Here is a 23,804-nt window from a genome sequence, read left to right as displayed (position 1 = left end):
TCAGAAGTAAGCATTGCACCAGTTTCTTAGCCAGATGCATTGTACCAGTTTCTTACCTAGATACTATTTCTTTCTCTCTCTGTCTTTTGTTTTGTTTTGTTTTGTTTTTGAGATGGAGTTTCACTCTTGTTGCCCAAGCTGGAGTGCAATGGCACAATCTCAACTCACTGCAACCTCCACCTCCAGGGGTCAAGCGATTCTCCTGCTTCAGCCTCCCGAGTAGCTGGGATTATAGGCACCCGCCACGACGCCTAGCTAATTTTTTTTTTGTATTTTTAGTACAGATGGGGTTTCACCATATTGGCCAGGCTGGTCTTGAACTTCCAATCTCAGGTGATCTGCCTGCCTCGGCCTCCCAAAATGTTGGGATTACAGGCGTGAGCCACTGTGCCTGGCCTCTAGATACTATTTCTTATCCAGGAATAGACTATGCATGCACAACCATAAGTATATTTGTAAATGGAATACTAGGCAACTTTACAATGAATAAAGCAGTTAAATATGAACTGATGTAGAACAATCTTTTAATATATGTGACTATACCACATTTTTTTTCCATTTTCTGTTGATGGGCGCTTGTTTCTATATTATAATAAATGCTATTGTGACTGCCATCTATATGTTTCATTTTTACATGTTTGAGAAGTTTTCTGTGGCATAAAGTTAGAGTAGAATTACTAAGTATTCTTAATTTCAACTTTTAGATACTGCCAAATTACTCTTCAAAGCGATTTGTATGAACAGGGGCTCTGATTTGTCTATGTCCTCACCTTACTATTGTCAGAGTTGAACATTGGGTGAGACAGTGGATGAGAAATTATATATTTTGATTGGTTTTAATTTTTAATTCTCTATTACTTGTGAAGTAGAGCATCTTTTCATATGTTTAGTTTGACCATTTGGATTTCCTCTTTTGTGAATTGCCAATTCAAATTATTATCCCATTTTTCCAGGATTTTATTCTTTTTGATTTATATGCCTTTAAAATATGTTCTGGATTCTAATTATTTTTCTTATGTGCATAAAAATATTTTCTTTTCCAGGAATATGGTCTGCTAGAGAGTCATTTTTTATGTGGCATTTTTTGTTTAAAAGTTTTAAATATTAATGTAGTGATATTATCAATGTTTTTCTTTAGGATTTCACTTCTAAAAAGTCTTCCCATTTCCAAAATTAAAAGATGTTTTCTATATATTCTTCCAAAAGCTTTGAAGATTTGCTTTCATATTTAGGTGTGTAGTCTACCTCAAGGTGATTTTTTGGATGGTGTAAGATAGAAATCTAGTTTTTCTCCTATAAGCAACTGATTGTAAAGCATAATTTATTGAATAATTCATCCTTTCCACACTGATTTATAGTGGAATCTTAATTATATAATAATTTTTCATATAGATATATCTGTTCTGGGCTCTTTATTCTGTTCTAGTGATCATTTTTGTATCTGTATAATCAATATCATGATATCTTAATTACTCTGGCTTTATTATGAGTTTTCTATAAGTCATAGAAATGTTGTATTTGTTCTAGCAGCTAACATTTCCCTAATTAAATACAACAGTAATATTCATTACTTTTTGGAACCATTGACCTTCTTTCACTTTATATGTAAAAAATTAATATGTTAACATTGCAGTTTTATAGAGAAAAATCAAATTATGAATTAAATTACTTCTAAACATACAGTTTTGTCTGCTGCTTCAATTATAATGCAAAGGCTATTAGAACCTATGTTAGAGATACTTGATATATTTTCAAACCTACCTTTATTGAGGTATAATTTACATATAGTAAGGTGAACTCATTTGTTCAATGACTTTTGAGAAATATTTATCCTATGTAATGAACCCCACAATGAAAATCTTCCATCTTCCTCCAAAATGTCCTTATATCCCCTTGCAATAATTTACCACTTACACTTAACACTAACCCCTTGCCCTCCTTCTTGCCCCACACATCCACTGATCCACTTCTTTTAATGATAAGTTAGTTTTTACTGTTCTAGAGTTTCATATAAATGAAAAATATAATGTATATTCCTTGGTGCTGGGTTCTTTTGCTCAGCGTTATGTTTATGAGATCCTTTCATGTTGTATATATCAGTAGTTGGTTTTTTTTTTTTAATGTGGAATAGTGTCCTACTTTAAATATACAACAGTTTGTTTATTCATCAGTTGACAACATTGGATTGTATCTAGTTTTTAGATATTATAAATAATGCTACTATAGACTATCATGTACAAATCTTTGTGTGGAAATACACATACTACCCAGGAGTGGAATTGATAGATCATATAGTAAGTTTGTTTAGCATTATAAGATATCATAAAATGTTTTCCAAAGTGGCCATTTTACCTTCTCATCAGTAATATGAGGGAGCTCCAGATGCTTCACAGCTTGCCAACATTAGTATGGTCAATCTTTTTATTTTTAGCCATTTTAGTGTGTAAGTAGTGGTATCTCATTGTATTTAAATTAACATTTTCCTAATGTTTAGTGAGATTTGGCATCTTACCATGAACTTCTTTGACATCTGGTTTTCTTTCCGTTTTTCTTTCTTTAAAAAATTTTTTTTTGATGGTGTGTCTGTTCATATCTTTTTGCCTATTTCTATTATTTGGGTTGTTTGTCTTTTTATTATTGAACTGCAAAAGTTCATTGAAAAATCAGTATATCATACATGCGTTAATTTATTTCAAAACTATTATGATCTGTTGATTTATGTCTATCTTTATGTCAATATTACACTTTATAGTCTACTGTAGCTTTATGATGTCTTGAAACCAGGTTGTGAAAGGTCACTAACTTCGTTTCTAAAATTTATCTTTACAATTCTAGGTCTTTTGCATTTGCATATAAATTTTAAGTGAGCTTGTCATTTTCTACAAAAAGTCTATTGGCATTTTGATTGAATTTATAGATTAATATGGGAAGAATTGACATCTTATGATCTATTAACATGACATATCCCTTGATTCTTTGTATTTTCCAGCATAGGGCTTTTGAACATCATTTATAAAATTTATAAGTGTTTCAGATATTTCGATACTGTTGTAAATGGTATTTTTTGTAAATTTTAAATTTTACTGGTTGGTTGCTAGGGTTTAGAAAAATAATTGATTTTGTATAGTGATTTTGTTAAACTCAATTATTAGATCTAGCAACTTTTTTTGTAGAGACCACCCTTACATTCTTGTGCTTATTATGATGATAATTTTACTTTTGTTTGGACTGTAAACACACAATCATTACTAATGTTTTTTTTCTTTCTGTGTTATCTTTTAACTTTAAAAACTAAAAGAAAGAATTTTATTTTACTTTCATTTATTGCCTTTCTAGAACTTTTTATTTCTTTGTGTAAATCCATGGCTCTGTCTGGTATTATCTTTCTTTATGAACAACTTCCTTTAACCTGTTTTTCATTATTTCTTCATAACAAAGTATTTGAAAATTTTGGCTTAAAACAATAGCTTATTTTTATCTTTCAAGGTCTCCTGGGATGACTGGACTCAGCTGGCCCTATCTCACTTTAGTGTAGTCATGTAGTTGCAGTTAGTTAGCATCGAGGACAGGAAGCACTTAAAGGCTTGACTGGACTGGATGATGAAAATGGCTCACTCACATGGCTGTCAATTAATACTGGCCATTGGCTTGGAGCTCAGCTGGTACTATGAACTGGAATGAGCACCTACAAATGGCCTTTCCAAGTGGCATGGGCTTCTTATAACACTATATGTGGGTTCCAAGACTAATGTTCAAAGGGACAGGAGATAGAAGTTGCCAGTCTCTTAATATCTGGAACTGGAAACTAGCACTGTGTCACTTCTGAAATGTATATTGATAGGAGCAGTCATAGATTTTGCCAAGATTTAAGTGAAGGAGATACAGAATGTACCTCGTGATGAGAAGAGTATCAAGAATATGTGGCTAATTTTGATCTGTTTCAGAGTCATTTGGATTTCCTCTCCTCTGTGTTACCATTTCTTGTCCTTTGCCCATTCTCTTCTATAGGCTTTTTTATTTTTTAAAAAATTGTTTTCCTGGGAGCTCTTTTAGGTGAAACCATTTAAGATACGAATTGTAATTTTTTTTCCTGTTTACCTTTTGTCTTTTGATATTGCCTAGAAATCTCACACTTTAACTTTTCATTCTAGGAATGGAGAGTGATACGCATTTGTCTCTTTTATTCTCTTTCCTAATCTGAGTGGTATACATTTGTTTAAGACGAGTGACAAGAGGCTGGGAACATTCTTGCTATAGAATATAAAAGGGCCAGATGGGGTGCTCACACTTGTAGTCCTAGCACTTTGGAAGGCTGAGGTGGGAGGATCACTTGAGCCCAGGAGTTTGAGACCAGCCTGGGCAATGTAGCAAGATCTTGTCTCTACAAAAACTTTTGAAAAGTAGCTGGGTATGGTGGTATATGCCTGTAGTCCTAGCTCCTCAGGAGGCTGAGTTGGGAGGATGACTTGAGTTCAGGAGTTCAAGGTTACAGTGACCTATGATCACGGCACTGCACTCCAGCCTGGGTGACAGAGCAAGACACTGTCTCAAAAAAATACAAAAAGTCTAAATAGAAAATCTGGGCATGCATATTGGGGAATTGTGCCATTGCAAAGAGCACTTGATTTGAATAAAATTATAAGAAACTTGATGCTTATCCTGCTTTACTCCTCTGTTTAACCTTTTCCATTTCCTGAACTAGCCATATTTTCCTATGCTCTTCAGTACAAGGCTATTCCTTTATTCCATAAACATTAATTTTTCATCAGTTTGCCAGGCTAACTCCTACTGATCCTTCAAGAGTCAGTATAAGCATCATCTCGTATGTAAAGCCTTTCCTGGCATTTCTAAGCCAAGTTCGATACCCTGACTCAGTCCTTTTATTGTACTTTCTGCATATCTTTATTACAGAGCTTCTCAAATTTTATTATGATTTGCTCTTTTATTTTTCTGCCTTTTAGTTTGTGAGTCTCTGAGAACAGATACTGGAATGTCATGTTCATCTTTGTATTTCCTGACACAAAGCACAGTGCTTGTCATGTCATAGGCATTCTGTGTTTGTTAAATGAATGAGTTCAACAGGTCCACTACTACACATTTGGCACCTTTGCAAGAATTAGAAGAGGAATGAAAAATTATAGAAAAATACAAGTTTTCTTTTTTTTGAGTAAGATACTTTGCTGCTCTCTGCTAGAAAATATACAGCATTTCTGTGGTGAATGGTAACCCTTTAGATGCATACCCTTCACAAATTTACATAGTAGCCTTGAGTTTCAAAACCTAGCTCAGCTGTTTCTTATCTGTGTACTTTTGGCTTGGTCACCAAACTCTTCTGGTCTGATTTTCCTTACCTATAACATAGTGATCATAGCACTTGCCTTATTCCTTATAGGATTATAATTAAATGAGATAACATATAGATAATCACTGTATAAAACTTTTTGTAGGTGTACTTTTTACATGCTATTATTTGAAATAATCAGTATCTTAAGTTTTTAATATGTACAGACATGACAAGGTACAATTTTACCTTCAAGTTTGATTTTAGATCTTGCATTTAAGTAGATGTTACACAGTTAGTGAAATGTGCATCTGCTAAAATTTCTGGAGGCAAGAAATTGTTTTTTTTTTAATTTTTAGAATACCATTTTATAGTTAATTAAATACAACAGTCTAGAAGAACTTTGGAGAACCCAAATCTTAGGCATTTTCCATTTTTTCTTCTCTACTTAAAAAGCTCTACTAAAACTTGATTTCTTTTTACATTCTTGTTTCAAGAATTTTCTACATTCTTGTTTCAATAGTGTAGAATTATCTCCATAGACTTTATTGTGTCATAGCATTAGATAATTAGTCCTACTGCCTTTAGGTGGAGTAGTTAGCATTCACAGAAATTTAAGGAATGGCTTACAACTTGTCAATACAATGATTGATGGAGCAGAGATATTTATTTTTAAGGATAGATGTCTCCAAAGAAACCTACCTTCATGATTTACCTTAATTCAGGGATGGTTTGCAAACTGATTTTCATCAGCACAAGAGGAGATAATCTCTCAGGGGTAGATAGTATTAACCAAGTTTGTAAAACTGGTTTATAAAATCAGAACACCAATTATTTTATAATGAGAAATCTTGATGTCTTGCGTTCTGGGTTCCTCTTATTGGTACAACTGGTATATTGTTTACTTCTAGGGAGATTAATGGAAAGCTAAATTGAATCTGAGTATGTCTTGGTGAGCATGGGATCAGAAGAAAAAGATTTAGGTAAAAATGGATTTTTAAAATATCATCAGATTAGCTTAGCCAATCTTATCATAAAGATGGTCTTGCAAGTGAGACTGGAAAAACTCTGCACTAAGGCGTCTCTCTTCAAGACATAGAGCTCTACCAATGTTTCTGATTTTCTTCCTCTCATTGGATACATCAATTTTTCTTATTTCTCTTATTTCCAAGGCATTAGGTGAAACAGTCCATGGGCTTATAAAGCGACATCAGTCTCTACTTCAGAAATTAAAAAAGTAAATACTCTAGTATTATTGCAGAATTTTTGTGAATAAAAATGTGTTGTTTTCATCAATTAAATTTTCTGAATGGCATTTTTGTCAAGAAAAAATACTTTTAATGGCTATGGAATTATTTATGTTTAGGACAATAAAATTCATCTTTAGTTTTATATTCCTTTTCAACAATAATTATAATAATGCCAAAAACACTGTAGATATATGTGAATATATTTTGAAAGATGTTTTTGTCGCTCATTTTAAATAAGCAGACTTATAATGATTGCTTATTACTTAGCTCCTACTAAATGCATTTATTATTAGGAAAATATTTTTGGGTAGTTAAACTAATTATATAAAATTTTAAAACCTGAGTTAAAAAGTTTATTTTCTTCATGTTTAACAGTGTAAGACGAATGGAATGCAAGCCTTTTCTCAAGGTCTTAATGAGCAACAGCAACAGCAGTCTCCAGTTAAAAAAGGTAAAATTTTATCATAATTCCCAATTTTATCATTGAATGTCTTAGCATTCATATAAAGTTAATATTACTTTATCACTTAGATGCAAACTTATATGAAATTTTATTATATATTTTTAGGTTGATTTCTATCTGTATGAGTCAGGCTACCACTTTGACTGCTTTCAAGGAGAGACCAGAATACAATGGCTTAAACAAGATAGGAGTTTATTACTAGATTTTCTATATCACGTAAAATTCTGAACTGTTGTAATGATTTTGCCCTGTGGAGTTTCTATTTTCCCACTGTTCTGTTATCTTATTGCTATGCCATCCTCAACACATGGCTTCCATCTCATGGTCCCAAGATAACTGCCTCTGCTCCTGCCATCATGTTCCTGTGTAGCCATTAGGAAGGAGGAAAGGGGAAAGGAAGTTTCCCTTAAGAGTATGACCCAGAAGTTGCACATAGTACTTCCACTTACATCACATTGCCAGAACTTGGTCATACTGTGCCTACTGGCAGGGTAGACTGGGAAACATAGTCTTTAGCAATACAGTTAATTCTATTACTGAAGCAAAAAGAAAAAACTGCTCTAGGGGAGAACCAATAGTCTCTCCCACACTAGCTATTTTAAAAATAAAATAAAATGATTTTAGTTTCCAAATTTTTGTCAATTAATGTATGTAGTTTGAAAGTTTGAAGTATGAAAAGACCATTAATTTTTTTCTTCTAATATTTATCCTCATATTTCTAAATACAATTATTTCCAAATTCCTTAATTTTTGAAAACTTTATATTGACGTTTTATCTTGGTAAATGAGAACTTACATCTTTCACATCAGTTTCTTCACTTCTTCACCTTTTCATCTCCCCACCACATAGTTATTTCACAAGTTTCAATTAAAGTGTTACTCACTCTTTATACTACTATGACTGTGTAAAATATAACTGCTTAGCCAAGAGGTGCACATCTCCCTTTTCCTGCAATTTATTGTTTTTTCTAAAGCGAATGTTTGCCTTATTTTTCTATGTTATCTATTGTTAACTCTTTTACTAAAATGCTCCAACAACTCTGTCACACTTGTTTTATACTATTTATGCTCAAGTACATCAGTTCTTTTTTTCCTTACATGGGACATTCCTTTCAGAATACTCCATTATCCTATTCCAATATGGACTAGTTGTTCTTTAGTACTAATGTGCAGCTATTTTTCCGGAGTGGACTTTTGTTATTATCTTGGGATATCCCTTTATAATCCTTTGGTTTCTTTTTTAAAAAATTGAAGTGGAATTCACCCAGTCACCATTTTAACCATTTAAAAATGTACAATTAAATGGCTTTTAGTACATTCACAATTGTTGTGCAACAATACTACCAATTTCAGAACATTTTTATCACCCTAGAAAGAAACCGCTTACTCATTAAGCTGTTACTACTTTCTCTTCTCTCTGCTTAGGCCGTGTAGTAGACACTAAGCTATTTCTGTCTCTTTGGATTTAGCTATTTGGTCATATCATATAAATGGAATTATACAATATGTCACCTTTTTTCAATTTATTTTTTAAATTGATATATAATAGCTGTACATATTTTATATCAATTAAAATAATTGAGGGCACGTGATATTTTCATAACTGTGTACAATGTGTAATGATCAAATAAGGGTAATTGAGATATCCATCACATTTACCTTTCTCTTGTGAACAATATGTGACCTTTTGAGTCTGGCTTCTATCACTTTCCATAAGGTTTTCGAGGTTCATCATGTTTTAGCACTATTAGTAGTTTATTCCTTTTTATGACTAAATAATATTCCATTGTGTGGATTATGCCACATTTTGTTATCCATTTCTCAACTGACGCACATTTGAGTTGTTTTCACTTCTTGGCTATTGTGAATAACATTGCTGTGGACATTTGCGTACAAGTTTTTGTTTCAACACTTGTTTTCATTTCTCTCAGGCATATACCTAGGAGCCGACTTGCTGGATCATTGGTAGTTGTGTGTTTAACATTTTAAGAAACTGCCAAATTGTTTTTCACAGCAGTTCTACCATTTTACATTCTTAGTTGCAAGGTACTAGGGTTTCCAACCTCTCAATATTCTTGCTATTATTATCTCTTTTTATTATAAGCAATCCTAGTGGGTGACAAGTGGTATCTCATTGTGGTTTTGATTTGCATTTTCTTATGATTATGATACTGTTTTTTCGTGTGCTTGTTGGCTATTTCTATTTCTTTTTTGGATAAATGCTTTATTCAAGTTGTTTAACAATATTTTAACTGGGTTGTTTGTTATTGAGTTGCAAGACTTCTGGATATTAGACTCTTATCTATTATCTATTATTCTCCTTCCTGCCACCGTTTTCCTTCCAGTGTGTGCATATATATATATGTTGTCTTTTCATTCTCTACTGGAGATTGTGTTATTCTCTTGATAGGGTGTTTTAATGCACAAATTTTTTAGCTTTGATGAATTTTAACTATTTTTCCTTTTGTTGCTCGTGTTTTTGGTGTCATATCTAACAAATCATTGCCAAATCTAAGGTCATTAAGATTTACCCGTTTCCTTCTAAGAGTTTTATAGTTTTAGCTCTGGCATTTAGGTCTTTCATCTATTTTGAGTTAATTTTTATATATGATGGGAAATAAAAGTCCAACTTCATTGTTTGTCATGTGGGTATCCACTTGTCCCATCGTAATTTGTAAAACAGGCTATTCTTTTTTCATTGAATGGACTTGGCACCTTTGTTGAAAATCAGTTGACTATAGGTGTATGTGTTTAATGTGTTTATTCCTGGACTCTTAATTCTGTTCTCTTGTTTTATATGCCTGCCCTTATGTCAGTACCACATTTTTTTGATTACTATAGCTTTGTAGTAACTGTTAAAATTGGGAAGTGTAAGTCTTCTAACTTTGTTTTTTCCAAATTGTTCTGGCTATTTAGGGGTCTTTGCAATTCCATTTGATATTTTGAGATCAACGTTTCCATTTCTGCAAAAGAGGCCATTAGAAATTTGATAGGGATAGCATTGAATTTATAGATCACTTCGAGAGGAATATTGCCAACTTAACAATATTAAATCTGACAATCCATAAATATAAGAAATCTTCCCATTTAGGTATTCTTTAACTTCTTTTAGCAATATTTTACAGTTTTCAGTGTACAAGTCATGTACCTCCTTGGTTAAATTTATTCCTAAGTACTGTATTCTTTTTGATGCTATTGTAAATGGAATATTTTTATTATTCATTGATCATATATAAAATAAATTTATTTCGTGGGGGACATTACTATGAATTTATGAAAATGAAAAACATTATGAGAATATTATGAACAGTTAGTTGTATGCCAAAAACTAGATAACCTAGATAAAATAGAAAAATTATTAGGAACACAGAATTTACCAAAACTAACTCAAGAAGAAATATAAAATCTGAACAAACCTATAGCAAGTAAGAAGATTGAATCAGTAATTAAAAACCTCCCAACAAAGAAAAGTTCAGGACTAGATTGCTTCTCACCAGTAAATTCTACTAAACATTTGAAGAACAATTAACACTAATCCTCAAACTATTCCCAAAAAAATGAAGAGGGGTAACACTTCCAGTGAGGCCAGTATTATTCTGATACCCAAAGCCAAAGACATCAGAAGAAAAGAAAACTGTAGCCAATATCCCTTCAAATATAGATACAAAAATTCTCAATAAAATACTAACAACTTTTTATTATCAACATAGTAAAAAGATTATATACCATGTCCAAGTGGGATTAATCTCAAGAATGCAAGGGTGAGTCAACATATCAAAATCAGTAATAATAGACCACATTAACAGGATTCAGGGGAAAACACATGATCATCTCAATTGAAGAAAAAGCATTTGACAAAACACAACACGCCATCAAGAACAAGATAAGGGTGCCCACTTTCACTGTTTTTTTTTCAATGTTATGTTGAAAGTTCTAGCCATAGCAGTTAGGCAAGAAAAATAATAAATGGTATTTAAGTTGGGAAAGATGAAGTAAAAGCATCTCTATTCACAGAGAACACAGTCCTATACAGATGTTCCCCAATTAGGATGGTTTGACCTATGAGTTTTTGATTTTACGATAGTTCAAAAACAATATCTGTTCAGTAGAAACTGTACTTTTCTCATGATGCTGGGCAGCATCAGCAAGATGCCACTCCTAGTCAGCCATGCATTTTCATCTTTTGCTATTTTTAACTTATAATGGGTTTATTAGGATATAACTCCATTGTAAGTTGAGAAGCATCTGTGTATATAGAAGATCCTAGAGAATTCACATAAACTATTAGAGCTAATAAAAATAAATTCAACAAAGTTGCAGGATGCAAGACCATTGTTGTTTATTATTTTAGTAATTTGAGTCATTTTTTTCCTAATCAGTCTTGGTAAAGGTTTTTTAGTTTTTATCTTTTCAAAAAACCAACTTTTTTTTTTTTTTTTTTTTTTTTTTTTGGTGAGTCGCCTAAAGACAGCAGAGACTTGGTTGGTGAATTCTTTATTATTATTATTATTATTATTATACTTTAAGTTTTAGGGTACATGTGCACAATGTGCAGGTTAGTTACATATGTATACATGTGCCATGCTGGTGCGCTGCACCCACTAACTCATCATCTAGCATTAGGTATATCTCCCAATGCTATCCCTCCCCCCTCCCCCCACCCCACAACAGTCCCCAAAGTGTGATGTTCCCCTTCCTGTGTCCATGTGTTCTCATTGTTCAATTCCCACCTATGAGTGAGAATATGCAGTGTTTGGTTTTTTGTTCTTGTGATAGTTTATTGAGAATGACGATTTCCAATTTCATCCATGTCCCTACAAAGGACATGAACTCATCATTTTTTATGGCTGCATAGTATTCCATGGTGTATATGTGCCACATTTTCTTAATCCAGTCTATCATTGTTGGACATTTGGGTTGAAAAAACCAACTTTTGATTTTGCTGATTTTCTCTGTTGTTTTTATAGTCTCTATTTCATTTCTCTTCACTCTGATCTTTATTATTTAGTTCATTTTTTTCTAGTATTTGATTTAGTTTGCTCTTTTCTCCTAGTTCCTTGATGTGTAATGTTAGATATTGAGTTATTTCTTCTTTTTTAATATAGACATTTATAGCTATAAACTATGATCTGAACACTGTTTTTGCTGCATCTCATAAATTTTGATATGTTGTGACTTTGCTTTCATTTGTCACATATTTTCTAAGTCCCCTGTTGTTTATTCTTTGATGCACTGGCTGTATAAGAGTGTGTTTTAATTTACACATATTTGTGAATTTTCCAGTTTACTTCTGGTTTTGATTTCTAGTTTTATTTCAATGTGGTCATAGGGCATACTTTGTATGATTTGAATCTTTTTAAAATTTATTGAGACTCTTTTGTGGCCTAACATATGAGTTCATCCTGGAGAATGTTCCATGTGTGTGGAACATGTGTGCTGTGGTTCTATGTGTGCTTCAGAAGAATGTATATTCTGCTGTTGTTGGGTAAAGTGTTGTATATATGTAATTAGGTTAGTTGGGTTGTGGTGTTCATATTCTGTTTCCTTGTTGATCTTCTGTTAAGTTTTCCTATCCAATATTGAGAATGGGATATTGTAGTCTCCAGTTATTAATGTTAAAATGTCCGTTTCTGTGCTTAATTCTGTGTTTTTCTTTCTGTTGTTGGGTATATATGTGCTTATAATTCTTATATCTTCTTGATGAATTGATGCTTTTATCATGGCATAAATGTCCATTGTCTCTTATAACAATTTTTGTCTTAATGTCTATTTTTGTCTAATGTTAGTATACTCACTTCAGCTCTCTTTTGGTTACTGCTTGAATTGAATATCTTTTACAGTCTTTCAGTTTCAACTTATTTTTGTCATTGGATCCAAAATGAGTCTCTTGTAGACAGAATATAATTAGATGATTTTTAAAAATTCATTCTACCAATCTCTGCCTTTTATAATAATTGAAAAGTTTAGTACATTTATATTTAATGTAATTAACTGATAAAAAAGGACTTAATCCTCCCATTTTGCTATTTGTCTTCTATACGTCTTTTTTTGTTACTTAATTCCTCCATTATATTTTTGTGTTTAATAGATATTTTCTAGTATACTATTTTTATATCCTTTTAGTTTGCTTTACTATATTTTTTATGTTCCTAGTTGCTGTGTTGGGTATTAATTTAATATATAACAAACTAGTTTGAATTAATATCAACTTAGTTCCAATGTTATATAAAACATTGCTCCTATATATATTTCTAAAGTCACCTTTATGTTGTTGTTGTCATAAATTACATCTTTACACATTCTGTAATCTATCAACCTAGATTTATAATTATGCATTTGTACGCACTTGTCTTTTAAATCATATGGGAGAAAAGGATGAATTTCATACTGAAAATTTATTGATGCTTTTATATTTACCTGTGTAGTTACATTTACTGGTGTTCTTTATTTCCTCATGTGGATTTTAGTTGTGTACTATCCTTTAAGTCTGAAGGATTCCCTTTAGCATTTCTTGTAAGACAAGTTTACAAGCAGTAAACTGTCAGTATTTGATTATCTGTGAATGTCTCCATTTCTGCTTCATTTTTGAAGGAGCTTTTGTCAGATATAGATTTCTTGATTGACATGTTTTTGATTTCAGCACTTTAAATATGTCATCACATGACTTCTGACATCCATAGTTTCTGATGAGAAATCAGCTGTTTATCTGATAGATAATCTCTTGTAAGTGATGAATTGCTACTGTCTTTCTGACCTCAAGATTTTCATTGACTTTGACAGATTGATTATGATGTATCTATGTGTGAAGAATCTCTTTTATTGTACAGATAGATGCTCCTTAATTTATGGTGGGATTACTTCCCAATAAACCCATCATAAGTTGAAAATATAATATGTTGGTTATGAGAGTCTTTGGCCCAGAGAGTCTTTGGTCAGAGAATCACCAGTGCTTAAAGTTGGAAATCTTGAATTGCTTTCACATCATCATAAAGTCAAACAATTGTAAGTCAAACCATCATAAGTTGGGGGTTGTCTGCATTCTATTTGTAGTTTGTTGAACTTCTTAGATGTATAGATTCTTTTTTTGTTGTTAAATTTTGGAAATTTTATTCCACGATTTCTTCAAATATCATTTCTTCTCCTTTTTCTCTCTCTTCTCCTGGGACTCCCATTATTTATTTGTTGGTATGCTTGATGGTAATCCATAAGTGTCTTAGGCTCTGTTCATTTTCTTTATTCTTTTTTCTTTCTACTCCTCAGACTGAATAATGTTAATTGAATTACTTTTAAATTTGCTGATTCTTTCTTCCACCTGCTCAAATCTGCTGTTGAAACCCTCTCATGAATTTGTCATTTCCATTATTGTACTTCTCAATAATTTCTATCTGGCTTCTTCTTATAAGTTCCATCTCTTTATTGATGTTCTCTATTTAATGAGACACTCTTCTCATAATTTTCTTTAGCTCTTTGAGCATATTTAAAATAGTATATTGAAAGCCTTTCACAAGTAAATTCAATGTCTTGGCTTCCTTACTGAAAATTTCTATTTCTTTTTTTCCAGTGAATGAGCCCATCCTTTCTTCATTCTTTGCATGCTTTATAATTTTTGTTGTGGTGGTTGAGAACTGGACATTTTGAATGTTATAAATGTGGCTGCTCTGGAAGTCAGATTTTCTTCCTTCCCTTGGGTTTGTTGTTGCTCTTTGTTGTAGTAGTTGTTGTTAGCTTAGTGACTTTTCCAAACTAATATTGTAAAATCTATATTCTTTGTCATGCATGACCATGGAAGTCTCTGTTCTGTTATCTTAGTGGTCAGCTAGTGATTTGACATAATTGCCTTCAATGTCTAGAACCATACCAAACTGAAAAACAAAGAAGCCCCTCTTTCAGCCTTTGCATAAGGCCTCTATGTATTTTGAGGTATTACCTCAATTCTGCCTTCACCTTCATTTCCTGCTTGGCAGGAATCTGAAAGTCAGCCAGGAGTGAGTGCTTAGGATCTTCTCAAGTTTTTCTGTGAACATGAGCCTAGCTTTGACATGCATGTGGGCTTCTAGAAAGAATATTTGGGATTCTTTCAGTGCCCTTCTACCTCAAAGCATCCTGTTTTTTCAGTTTTTCCTCCGAAACTTTTTGTTATGCCTAATGTTTGCTCCAATTGTTATCCCTTGTCTCAGGTGGAAGCAACTGATACATTTTCCTGTAAATGTTTGGACAAATGGACTCTGGGCAGCAGCTTTAATGCTAGGAGAATTCTTAGTTAGGTGTGAAGTACAGGCAAGCTTCTCAAGGTGGTTCCTCAGGGAACTATAAGAAAGGTCAAAACAAATAATCATAATTTTTTGAGAATAAAGTCTGTACTACTCCCTCCAGTTCTGGGAACCTATAAAAGTAATGAGGGCTGTTGTCTTCAAGGCCATGGCCTATCTGGGGGATGGTCCCAGGTAAGTTAAATGCCACAAAATTTTTCCCAAATTTAGCTATTTTTTTTTCTTCACTAAGTATTCCCCTGGTTTTTACAGGCTTTGGGTTAGAGTCCAGGGTTCTGAGAAAGTTGATTCTGACAGTTTTTATGAGCTTACTTGTTGTTTTTGTGGAGTGAAAGACTTTTAGAGTTCTCTACTTGGCTATTTTCCCTGACTTCACTTACCTCCATTTCTTGAATTTTATGTTTTCTTCTTTATTGATTTACGTCCTCATTTTGCTCAAGTACATTCTCCAGGAGTTTCGTGAAAAAAGGGTATTGGGTTGGTGAATTCTTTGAGTTTGCATATTTGAAAATATCTTTATTCTGTTCTCACACTTGATTGATGGTTTGGCTACATAGAATGTTCCAGATTAAGGATGAACCTCAAAAATGTTAAATGAAAGAAGCCAGACCCAAAATTTTTGGTAAGTTAATTTTTCCTCGATGTATTTCAGAACTGTGTATTAGGAACAACACATTAATAATTGTTACCTGTTAGTTGATAGGATGTAAGGATAGTAATTCAACCCTTCTTATTCCTAGTCTTTTCATGTATATCTTTTTATATCCATTTACTTTCAATTTATATGCCTTTATATTTAATATGTGTCTCTTGCAGACAGTATATAATAGGGTCTTCTTATTTTTTAAATCCACTCTGTCAATTTGTAGTCTTTAATGTAATGTTTAGGGGGTCAGTAAATTATGGTTTACAGACCAATTCCTGTTTTTATAAATAAAAATGTATTGAAACATAGCCACACCCTTCATCTATATATTATCTGTGGCGGCTTTTGCTTTTAACAGTAATACATATTTCTTAAAATAAAACTTAGAGAAAAAAAGGAATCTGTTATACTTACCCACCTATTTACCATCTCTTTTGCTCTTCATTTCTGAAGAGTAAAGTTTCCATCTAGTATAATTCCCTTCAGCCTGTAGAAATTCCTTTAGCATTTCTTGAAGATCACATCTGCTAGTGATGGATTCTTTCAGTTTTACTTTATCTGAAAATGTCTTTCCTTCACATGTATTTCTGAGGGTTTTTTCCCCCCACTGGACATGAAATTCTGGGTTACTGTTCTTTTCTTTTAGCACATTAAAAATATTATTCCATTGTCTTCTGGGACAGCATATAATCTGTCTTGGTGATCGTTTCTGGTAATCATTTCTGATTTGAAATCTGCAGATATTTGAAACATTGTTCTCCTTGAAGATAGGGGCCCTATCTTGGGTCCTATTCATTATTACCTAGCACAGTTCCTGATACATAGTAAGATGTACAATAAATGTTTCTTGAATTTATTTTTATTGTGTTAAGTTTTTAGTATTGATTGAGACTTGATAGACTCATTAAAGTAACATTTTGGCAGGATCTGAATTGCCCAATAGTTATTACTGTGGTTATATTTTATACAAGATCATTTTACTAGACCTGAATAACCAGATGAAAAAAGCCATGCATTTCCCATTTTCTTAATTATATTTCTTTCATTTTTCCTTGGTTACTTGGTTTTCTTTCTATGTAAAAGGAGAATTGGAGGCAGTAGATGCTTTTCAAAGCCTTTTTTCTCCTCCTTCTCTTTTGCATAGACACACAACTCATCATTTTACATAATGAATAGAGGACATCCAGAAAGAAATGAACCAAAAAGTGATCTAGACAGCTCTACATTTCCTAACATTACATTTGATGTTTAATATCTACAGAGAGAATTAAATACAGCAGAGATTTCCTGTTGAAGCTCTCAAGTGTTTCCATCTGCAGAAAAAAACCAGACTTTCTGCCTGATCATCCCATTGTACTGCAAAAACCAGTAAGTAGTTTTCTAAGTTTGTATTGTAATATTATATTACAAAATATTTTTCTTTAACATTTTCATCAGACTCTACCTCTAGATTTTTAACCTTCCTTATTATAAGATATAAGTAATTCAGAAAACTACAAAAATCTAAAGATATAACCAATTATTATAAAGTAACTCTGTTCAAAAAATAGAATGGAATAGCTGTATTTTGTTTAAGAAATATTTTTAATTGAAAGGTCATGAAAATATTATCCCATACTCTAAAAGTTTTATTTTTTCAATTAAATTATATTGTCCACCTGGAATTAATTTTACTCTATGATGTGAGGTGGGCATCAAGTTTTACCTTTTTCTACATAGATATCCAGTCATTTTAAAAATATTTATTGAAAGGGTACTTCTCTGACATCTTTGTGGCAATGTATGCATGGTCTGTTAATGGGCTATCCATTCTGTTCAATTAGTCTTTTTATACATTATAACAAATCATCTCATGTATTTTTCTTTAACATGTCTTTGCTATTCTTAGCCCTTTATATTTCTGTGTTAACTTATCAAATTCCATCTAAATAAATACACATAATAAATACATACATGCAGCTCTTAGGATATTCATTGGAAAGGACATGGATTTTGTCATCAGACATGGCTTCAAATTGTAGCTCCATTCTATGTACCGGTAGTTCGAACTTGGACAAGTCACTTAACCTCATTGAACCTTAGTTTTGCAATTGCTGATAAGGATGATAATCTCTGGCTGTTAGGATTAATAAAATAATGCATGAGATTACTGAGTATGATACCTTTCTCTCATTATGCTTTTAGTAAATGATTCCCATTCTTTGTGGTCTCTACTTACATTTGACTGGAATTTAACTTCCTATTAGAGTTTTCGTAAATACCTTTATATAGGTAAAGGCAGCTAGGACTCTTCTGAAATGAGATTCAGAATATAGGTTACTGAGAACAGTTCGAATGGGAGATATACACTACTACCTTCTATCTCCATTTTTGGTATTCTAATTCTTTGGAATTCATAGTATTTTTTTCCTCAAATTATAATTTTTAAAAAACATTATGTTGTTCATAGTTTATGTTAATATTTATTAAACTCCCTAACTTTAGATCTCTAGCCAATTCTTTTTAAAGTTAATTAAAGCAGGAATTAAAATTTTTTATAATACTTCTCATGCATAAATAAGAAAAAATGTACTTGATGTTTCAACTTTCCCACCGGTTCAAAGATCTTTGGGATATGTAATCCATGGTCTGTAAGAATAAATGTAAACTTCAGTGCTATATAAACTATAGTCACTTTTTCATTTGTAGACTTTCCATCTTTAATAACATTTTATTGTGTAAATAAAAGCTTGACATAGACTTTTTAAGACAAACTTGTACATTAGAATTCATTTTACTTGTTATTTACACATTAATACATATTTTAAAGCTAGGTGCCACAGAAACAGAAGAACAGGTTTGGAATACAATTTAATATATTTTAAAATGAGTTACATATATTTTAAAAACATGAGCCATTTTGTTATTTGACAGTTCTAGTTACTTTAATAGTTTCTATGGTAACATGCATTTAAATCTGTAAACACCCGGTACGTTCACGGTATTTGGTTTGATAAACTAGTAAAAACTGTATTCAATCATCAGTTGATAAATTAACTTTCTCTTTTATATTACAGGAAAACAACCAAAGTTTTAAGTAGCATTTTAAGAACAGATGAATTTAAGTTTGGACATCTGCAAATGAGGTGGATCTAGCAACAATAACTGTAATGGACTGTGACAATTCAATTTATTCTTAATTTTGATGGTTGGCTATTTGACTTCTCTAAAAATGAGAAAGAGCTATTTTAAAATATAAAGAATTTTCTAATCAGTTTCAGCTTTGCAGGAGGTTTCCTGCATAAATTGGGAAGTAACACTGGAAAGTAGGAATTTGGTTAGTGAAGTGGGAAGACTGTATATTTATAATTTGCATACTACTTGCAATTTTTTGTTTTTCATCACTTGTAATAATGGAATGGAAATGTAAGCTGTAAAGACTCTCAAATATAAAATATTTGCTACAGTGTATATATGGTACATAATTGCTTGTTGCTTTTAAAGTTGCTTCTGTTGTTCTGCTTCCCACTGATTTCATACCAGCTCATGAATGGATCATTACAGTCTCTCCAGAGGCTTAGAATGATTCAGAATGTTCAATGCATAGTTCTCAATAAACAGGAGGCAGAATTTTTAATGGGTATTTCTTTTCAGATATATGATTGGTCTCTAGGTTTTTGATAATAATATGGTCTTAAATTCATAATTACTAGCAGAGATTGATAATTTGGAAACAATGGTAGTGAATGAAACTGAAGTCGAAAAACGGCTGCTACTTATGTCACTAATCAGACCATATGAATAGCAGAAGTTGAGCAATTTCAAAGTAAAACTGATATTTTTATTTCCAAAGGAATTTAGACATTTGAAAATAATTGACATACATTAAGTTTTAATTCTATAATTTCTTATATATGGATGAACAATTTTTGGGTTTAAGCTTTTAATTCCTAGAAATTATATACATTAAATCTCCTGCAATTTGTCACTCTGGATGTTACTGTTAAAAAAAAAAAAAAAAAAGGGTTTCTTCCAGAAAAATCTGCTGATATATAGGTAAGTGTAAACTCTCCCTAATTCTATTTCTTAGATCCCTAGGTCTATTGGCAAAAAGTTTGTTTCACTGAATTTTGAACTCCTAAACCAGTACTTTTTTTTCACTGTTTTTTGAGCTTGTTTCCCAGATTCAAGCTTGTATTCCATGTTACATTTCCCATCTTGGTCTTTTAGTGACCTCTTTTTTTTATTTTTTAATTTTTAAATTTTTTTTTTATTTTACTACTTTGTTCTTTAGGAAAATGGGGTTTTAAATAGAAAAAAATCTTCGTTAACTATAAACTTATTGTTTAGTTTAAGATGAGATATTTATACTTAGGTCCCAGTTTTTTCTTTTTTTTTCTTTTTTCTTTTTCTTTTTCTTTTTTTTTTTTTTTGGCCCTACTAGTTTCCTTTTCTACTATAGGTTCCAGTATATATGTGTATGTGAATACACACTCACACACATTCACATACATACAACTCTCACAAACATACACAAAAATACATGTATAATTTGTATAAGAGCTGGCGTCAGAATGACCATATAATTATATTGGTTTGCTTTGTTATTTGCCCATTCTCAAGTCATTCTAATTCTTGTTTCAGAATATGATAGAGCTTATTCCAATTTGGAATCTGCAGATCCCTTCCACTTAGTACTGTTACTGAAAACAGAACCCTTTTAACAAGTAATACTACCATGCTACTTTGGAAACTGCCTAGTACCCAAAATATTTGATATGCTTTTTGAGTTGGATACTTAAATGCACCAACCAAAGCAATGTTTTGATTGGCTATAATTTGTATTTTTGAAACCATTTACAACAAACATTCTCAAGAAGAGTTTGTATGTCAAAAGTCATTTAGGTTTTAAAGTCTTTTGATCTTTTCTTACTATATACAATCAGTCTGCAGAGACTGTTATGTGTCTGTTTGCCTTTGTACATATATATATAGCTTGTTTGAATAATCATTGTGCATCTCCATTAATGTTGTTCTTTGCTTTGTAGATAAATTAAAAGAGTTGACCCAGGTGTTGTTACACAGTGTCTGTCATCCTTAGAGTTGACCAGAGGCACACAAATACACACACACACACACACACACGTGTATATGTACAATATATCAAAATTTACTACTTATTTCTAATAGAACTATGAAAGGATTTTAAAATTTTATTTATACAGAATGAGAACTGAGAGTATACAAAGGTATTGGTAAAAGTTGCTGTTTCATGAATTAGTTTGAGAAAATATTTTAGGTCAAATTTATATTTAAGAAATAAAATTTTATTAGTTCAATCTTCCTTTTTTCCTGAGTTTTTCAAAGGGGGAAAAATAGGAAAATTTTACCTTATATTTTTCCCCAAAGACTTATAGTTTCAAAGGAATTTATACTAGAAAATAACATGGCTATACATTTTTATATGTATTGTATTTTCGTTAGCAAGGTTTATAATGAGAACAGATTTTTATTATTAAAAATATTTAATTTCTGAGCTTGTTGAGCACAGTGTAGATAGTATACTATCTACAGATAGTTCTGTAGGTAGATAGTTTTAGTCATTCTAGTGTTGAAATTGGAAAACAGATGTCTTCTAATACTTTCACTACTATTTTATGACTTCCCTAAGATTTTGTGCTTGTTTTATATTTCTTAGTTATTCATTTGGGTTAAAATTTTATTTTTCAAGTATTTTGAAATCATTGTTTACATGCAAATATGTATTTTTCATAAGAAAAGTTAGCTGTCTGTATTGCATACCAAAACTATATAGCATAAAACTTGAACCACATTTTTCCAAACAGTCTCTTCTTTCTTGATATATTTAACTTACATAACAAAGAATTATGATGCTAATAAATGACACAATGTTGCTGTATTACTAAATGGTACTCCAACTTATCACAGGATTGTTCACTTTTGAAAAACCAGTCTATAACCTGATACATGGATAGAGATTCTATAGGTTACAGCCAAGGTTGTTTGATGCCTATATACTAACTTTTTAACTAATGCAAAGATAGTAGTCATAGGGCTGTGAGTTGGGTTGGGGATGGAGTAGACGTTGTTAAAGAATAAACTTCACTCACAGTTACTTAAAAATCACAAAACGCTGATTTAACCCTTTACAGTATACAACAGTTTACAAAATCTGCCCTATGAAGTAATACTCTAAAAGTTTCCACTTTATTTTTTATCATAACAAATTCATTTTCACAATATTATTCCTTTATGCATATGCTTTTTTCCACATATTAGGATTTTGTCACTAAAAGGTTTTAGGTGAGTTACAATGTAGCAAAGCATTTAGCATTAAATATTGAGAATATTAGTGAACTTTGAAAATTGAGCTAAAATTCACATGAATTGATAAAGTTATAGAATAAGTTTTGAAAGAGTGCACTTAGTAAATATACCAAACAAAAATATACAGTAGATTAACAACTGCAGATAATTTTCTAATTGACGTTTTAGATAAGAACACCTGTTTCGCACTTGGAACCATAAAGAAAATGTCTAGGAACATCTAGTTGTTGTTCAGGATCCACCACGAAGCTGAAAAGAGAAAAACGTTTTCTAAAATAATGAAAATAACTTATAGGGCAAAGAACGTTCAAGGTGCAAATTATTTCTAAAGAGACCATTCCCCTTACCTTTAGTCTGCATAATAACTTATCTTTCTAGTCACCATTTCCTGACTATTTGAGGCAAGATTGAACTCTTCCTATGCACTTGTTATTTGTACCGTATCTTTTGGCACTTTGTTGCAGTCTAAAATTTTTTGTTCTATGTGAATAGAACTTGTTTTGGCAACAAGTTTATAAATGCACTGAAGACAGAATCATGCTATTGTTCTTATTAGAATCTACCCAACACTGGCAGTAGTTAGGCCATATATATATATATATATATATATATATATAGTATTTATATACCCAATATTTATGAAATCCTATATGTAGATATACCATATATTTATACATATGTACATACATGCACCTGCATTTATATATGTATATACATATATGCATATGTATACATATACATACATATATGTACACACATAATATATACATATATGTATACATATATGTATACGTATAATACGTATACATATATGTATACACATATACATATATGCATATGCATACACATAATATACATATATGCATATGTATACATATATTTATAAATATATGCAGCTTATGTATAATATATAATATACATATAAATACATGTGTGATTTATTATACATATATTTATACCTATATGATATTTATAAATACCATATATTTATACACATAGGATCTCATGAATATTGGGTATAAGCAAGTAGGTTATAAATAATATTTTAGTATATCTGTATGTTAAAATTATAAATGTTTATCCCAGTGAATATAGATATCCTGAAAACAAACCAATGGCAAAGATGTATGATTGGTGGAATGCTGTGAGAAACAGATAAATGGAAAGGATTGAAATTTGCTTTCAAAGCTGTTCAAGTAATTTGCTGGCAATAGGATCTTTTTTTTTTGTATCCTGTTTTCTCATAACCGTAGGTTTTTCTGTTATTACCAATGGACATTCTGCTCCACAGACCAAGTTTATATATTCCTTCTGTCTGGGTGGTTTGGGCTGCCATATTCCAGTATGCTTCATTTGAATGATTTTATACTTGAGAGGTCATTGGAATATATTATAGTGTGTATTTTCATATCTGGATGCAGTCTGGCTTAGTTGCTTAATTACTTTAGATGTATCTTAGGTAAACCACTTAGTAGTCTTAACCATAAAAAGCAATCTTACCAGAAATCATAATTTGTGAGTAAAATTAGAAATACAAACTTATTCATACTGCATTTTTAAATGTAAT

The 23,804-nt window shown here is 31.5% G+C and overlaps 2 protein-coding genes across 3 annotated transcripts in view; one reads left to right on the top strand and one right to left on the bottom strand.

The window, feature by feature from the left end:
* Window positions 1-20,259, top strand: part of C7H8orf88 (chromosome 7 C8orf88 homolog) — a 32,792-nt gene extending 12,533 nt beyond the window's left edge. The window contains exons 4-5 of the mRNA XM_034966330.3: window positions 6,907-6,982; window positions 17,172-20,259. Coding sequence (XP_034822221.1) covers window positions 6,907-6,982; window positions 17,172-17,335 — 240 coding nt within the window. The 3' untranslated portion in view covers window positions 17,336-20,259. The remainder of the gene's footprint in view (window positions 1-6,906; window positions 6,983-17,171) is intronic.
* NECAB1 (N-terminal EF-hand calcium binding protein 1) overlaps window positions 18,585-23,804 on the bottom strand; it is a 169,295-nt gene continuing 164,075 nt past the window's right edge. For both annotated transcript variants that reach the window (XM_003821141.7, XM_057303049.2), the window contains exon 13: window positions 18,585-22,486. In XM_003821141.7, coding sequence (XP_003821189.4) covers window positions 22,458-22,486 — 29 coding nt within the window. In that variant the 3' untranslated portion in view covers window positions 18,585-22,457. The remainder of the gene's footprint in view (window positions 22,487-23,804) is intronic.

Source organism: Pan paniscus, chromosome 7 (assembly GCF_029289425.2).
Source record: "Pan paniscus chromosome 7, NHGRI_mPanPan1-v2.0_pri, whole genome shotgun sequence".
NCBI classification, from domain to species: Eukaryota; Metazoa; Chordata; class Mammalia; order Primates; family Hominidae; genus Pan; species Pan paniscus.
This window is presented reverse-complemented; position numbering and strand designations above follow the sequence as displayed.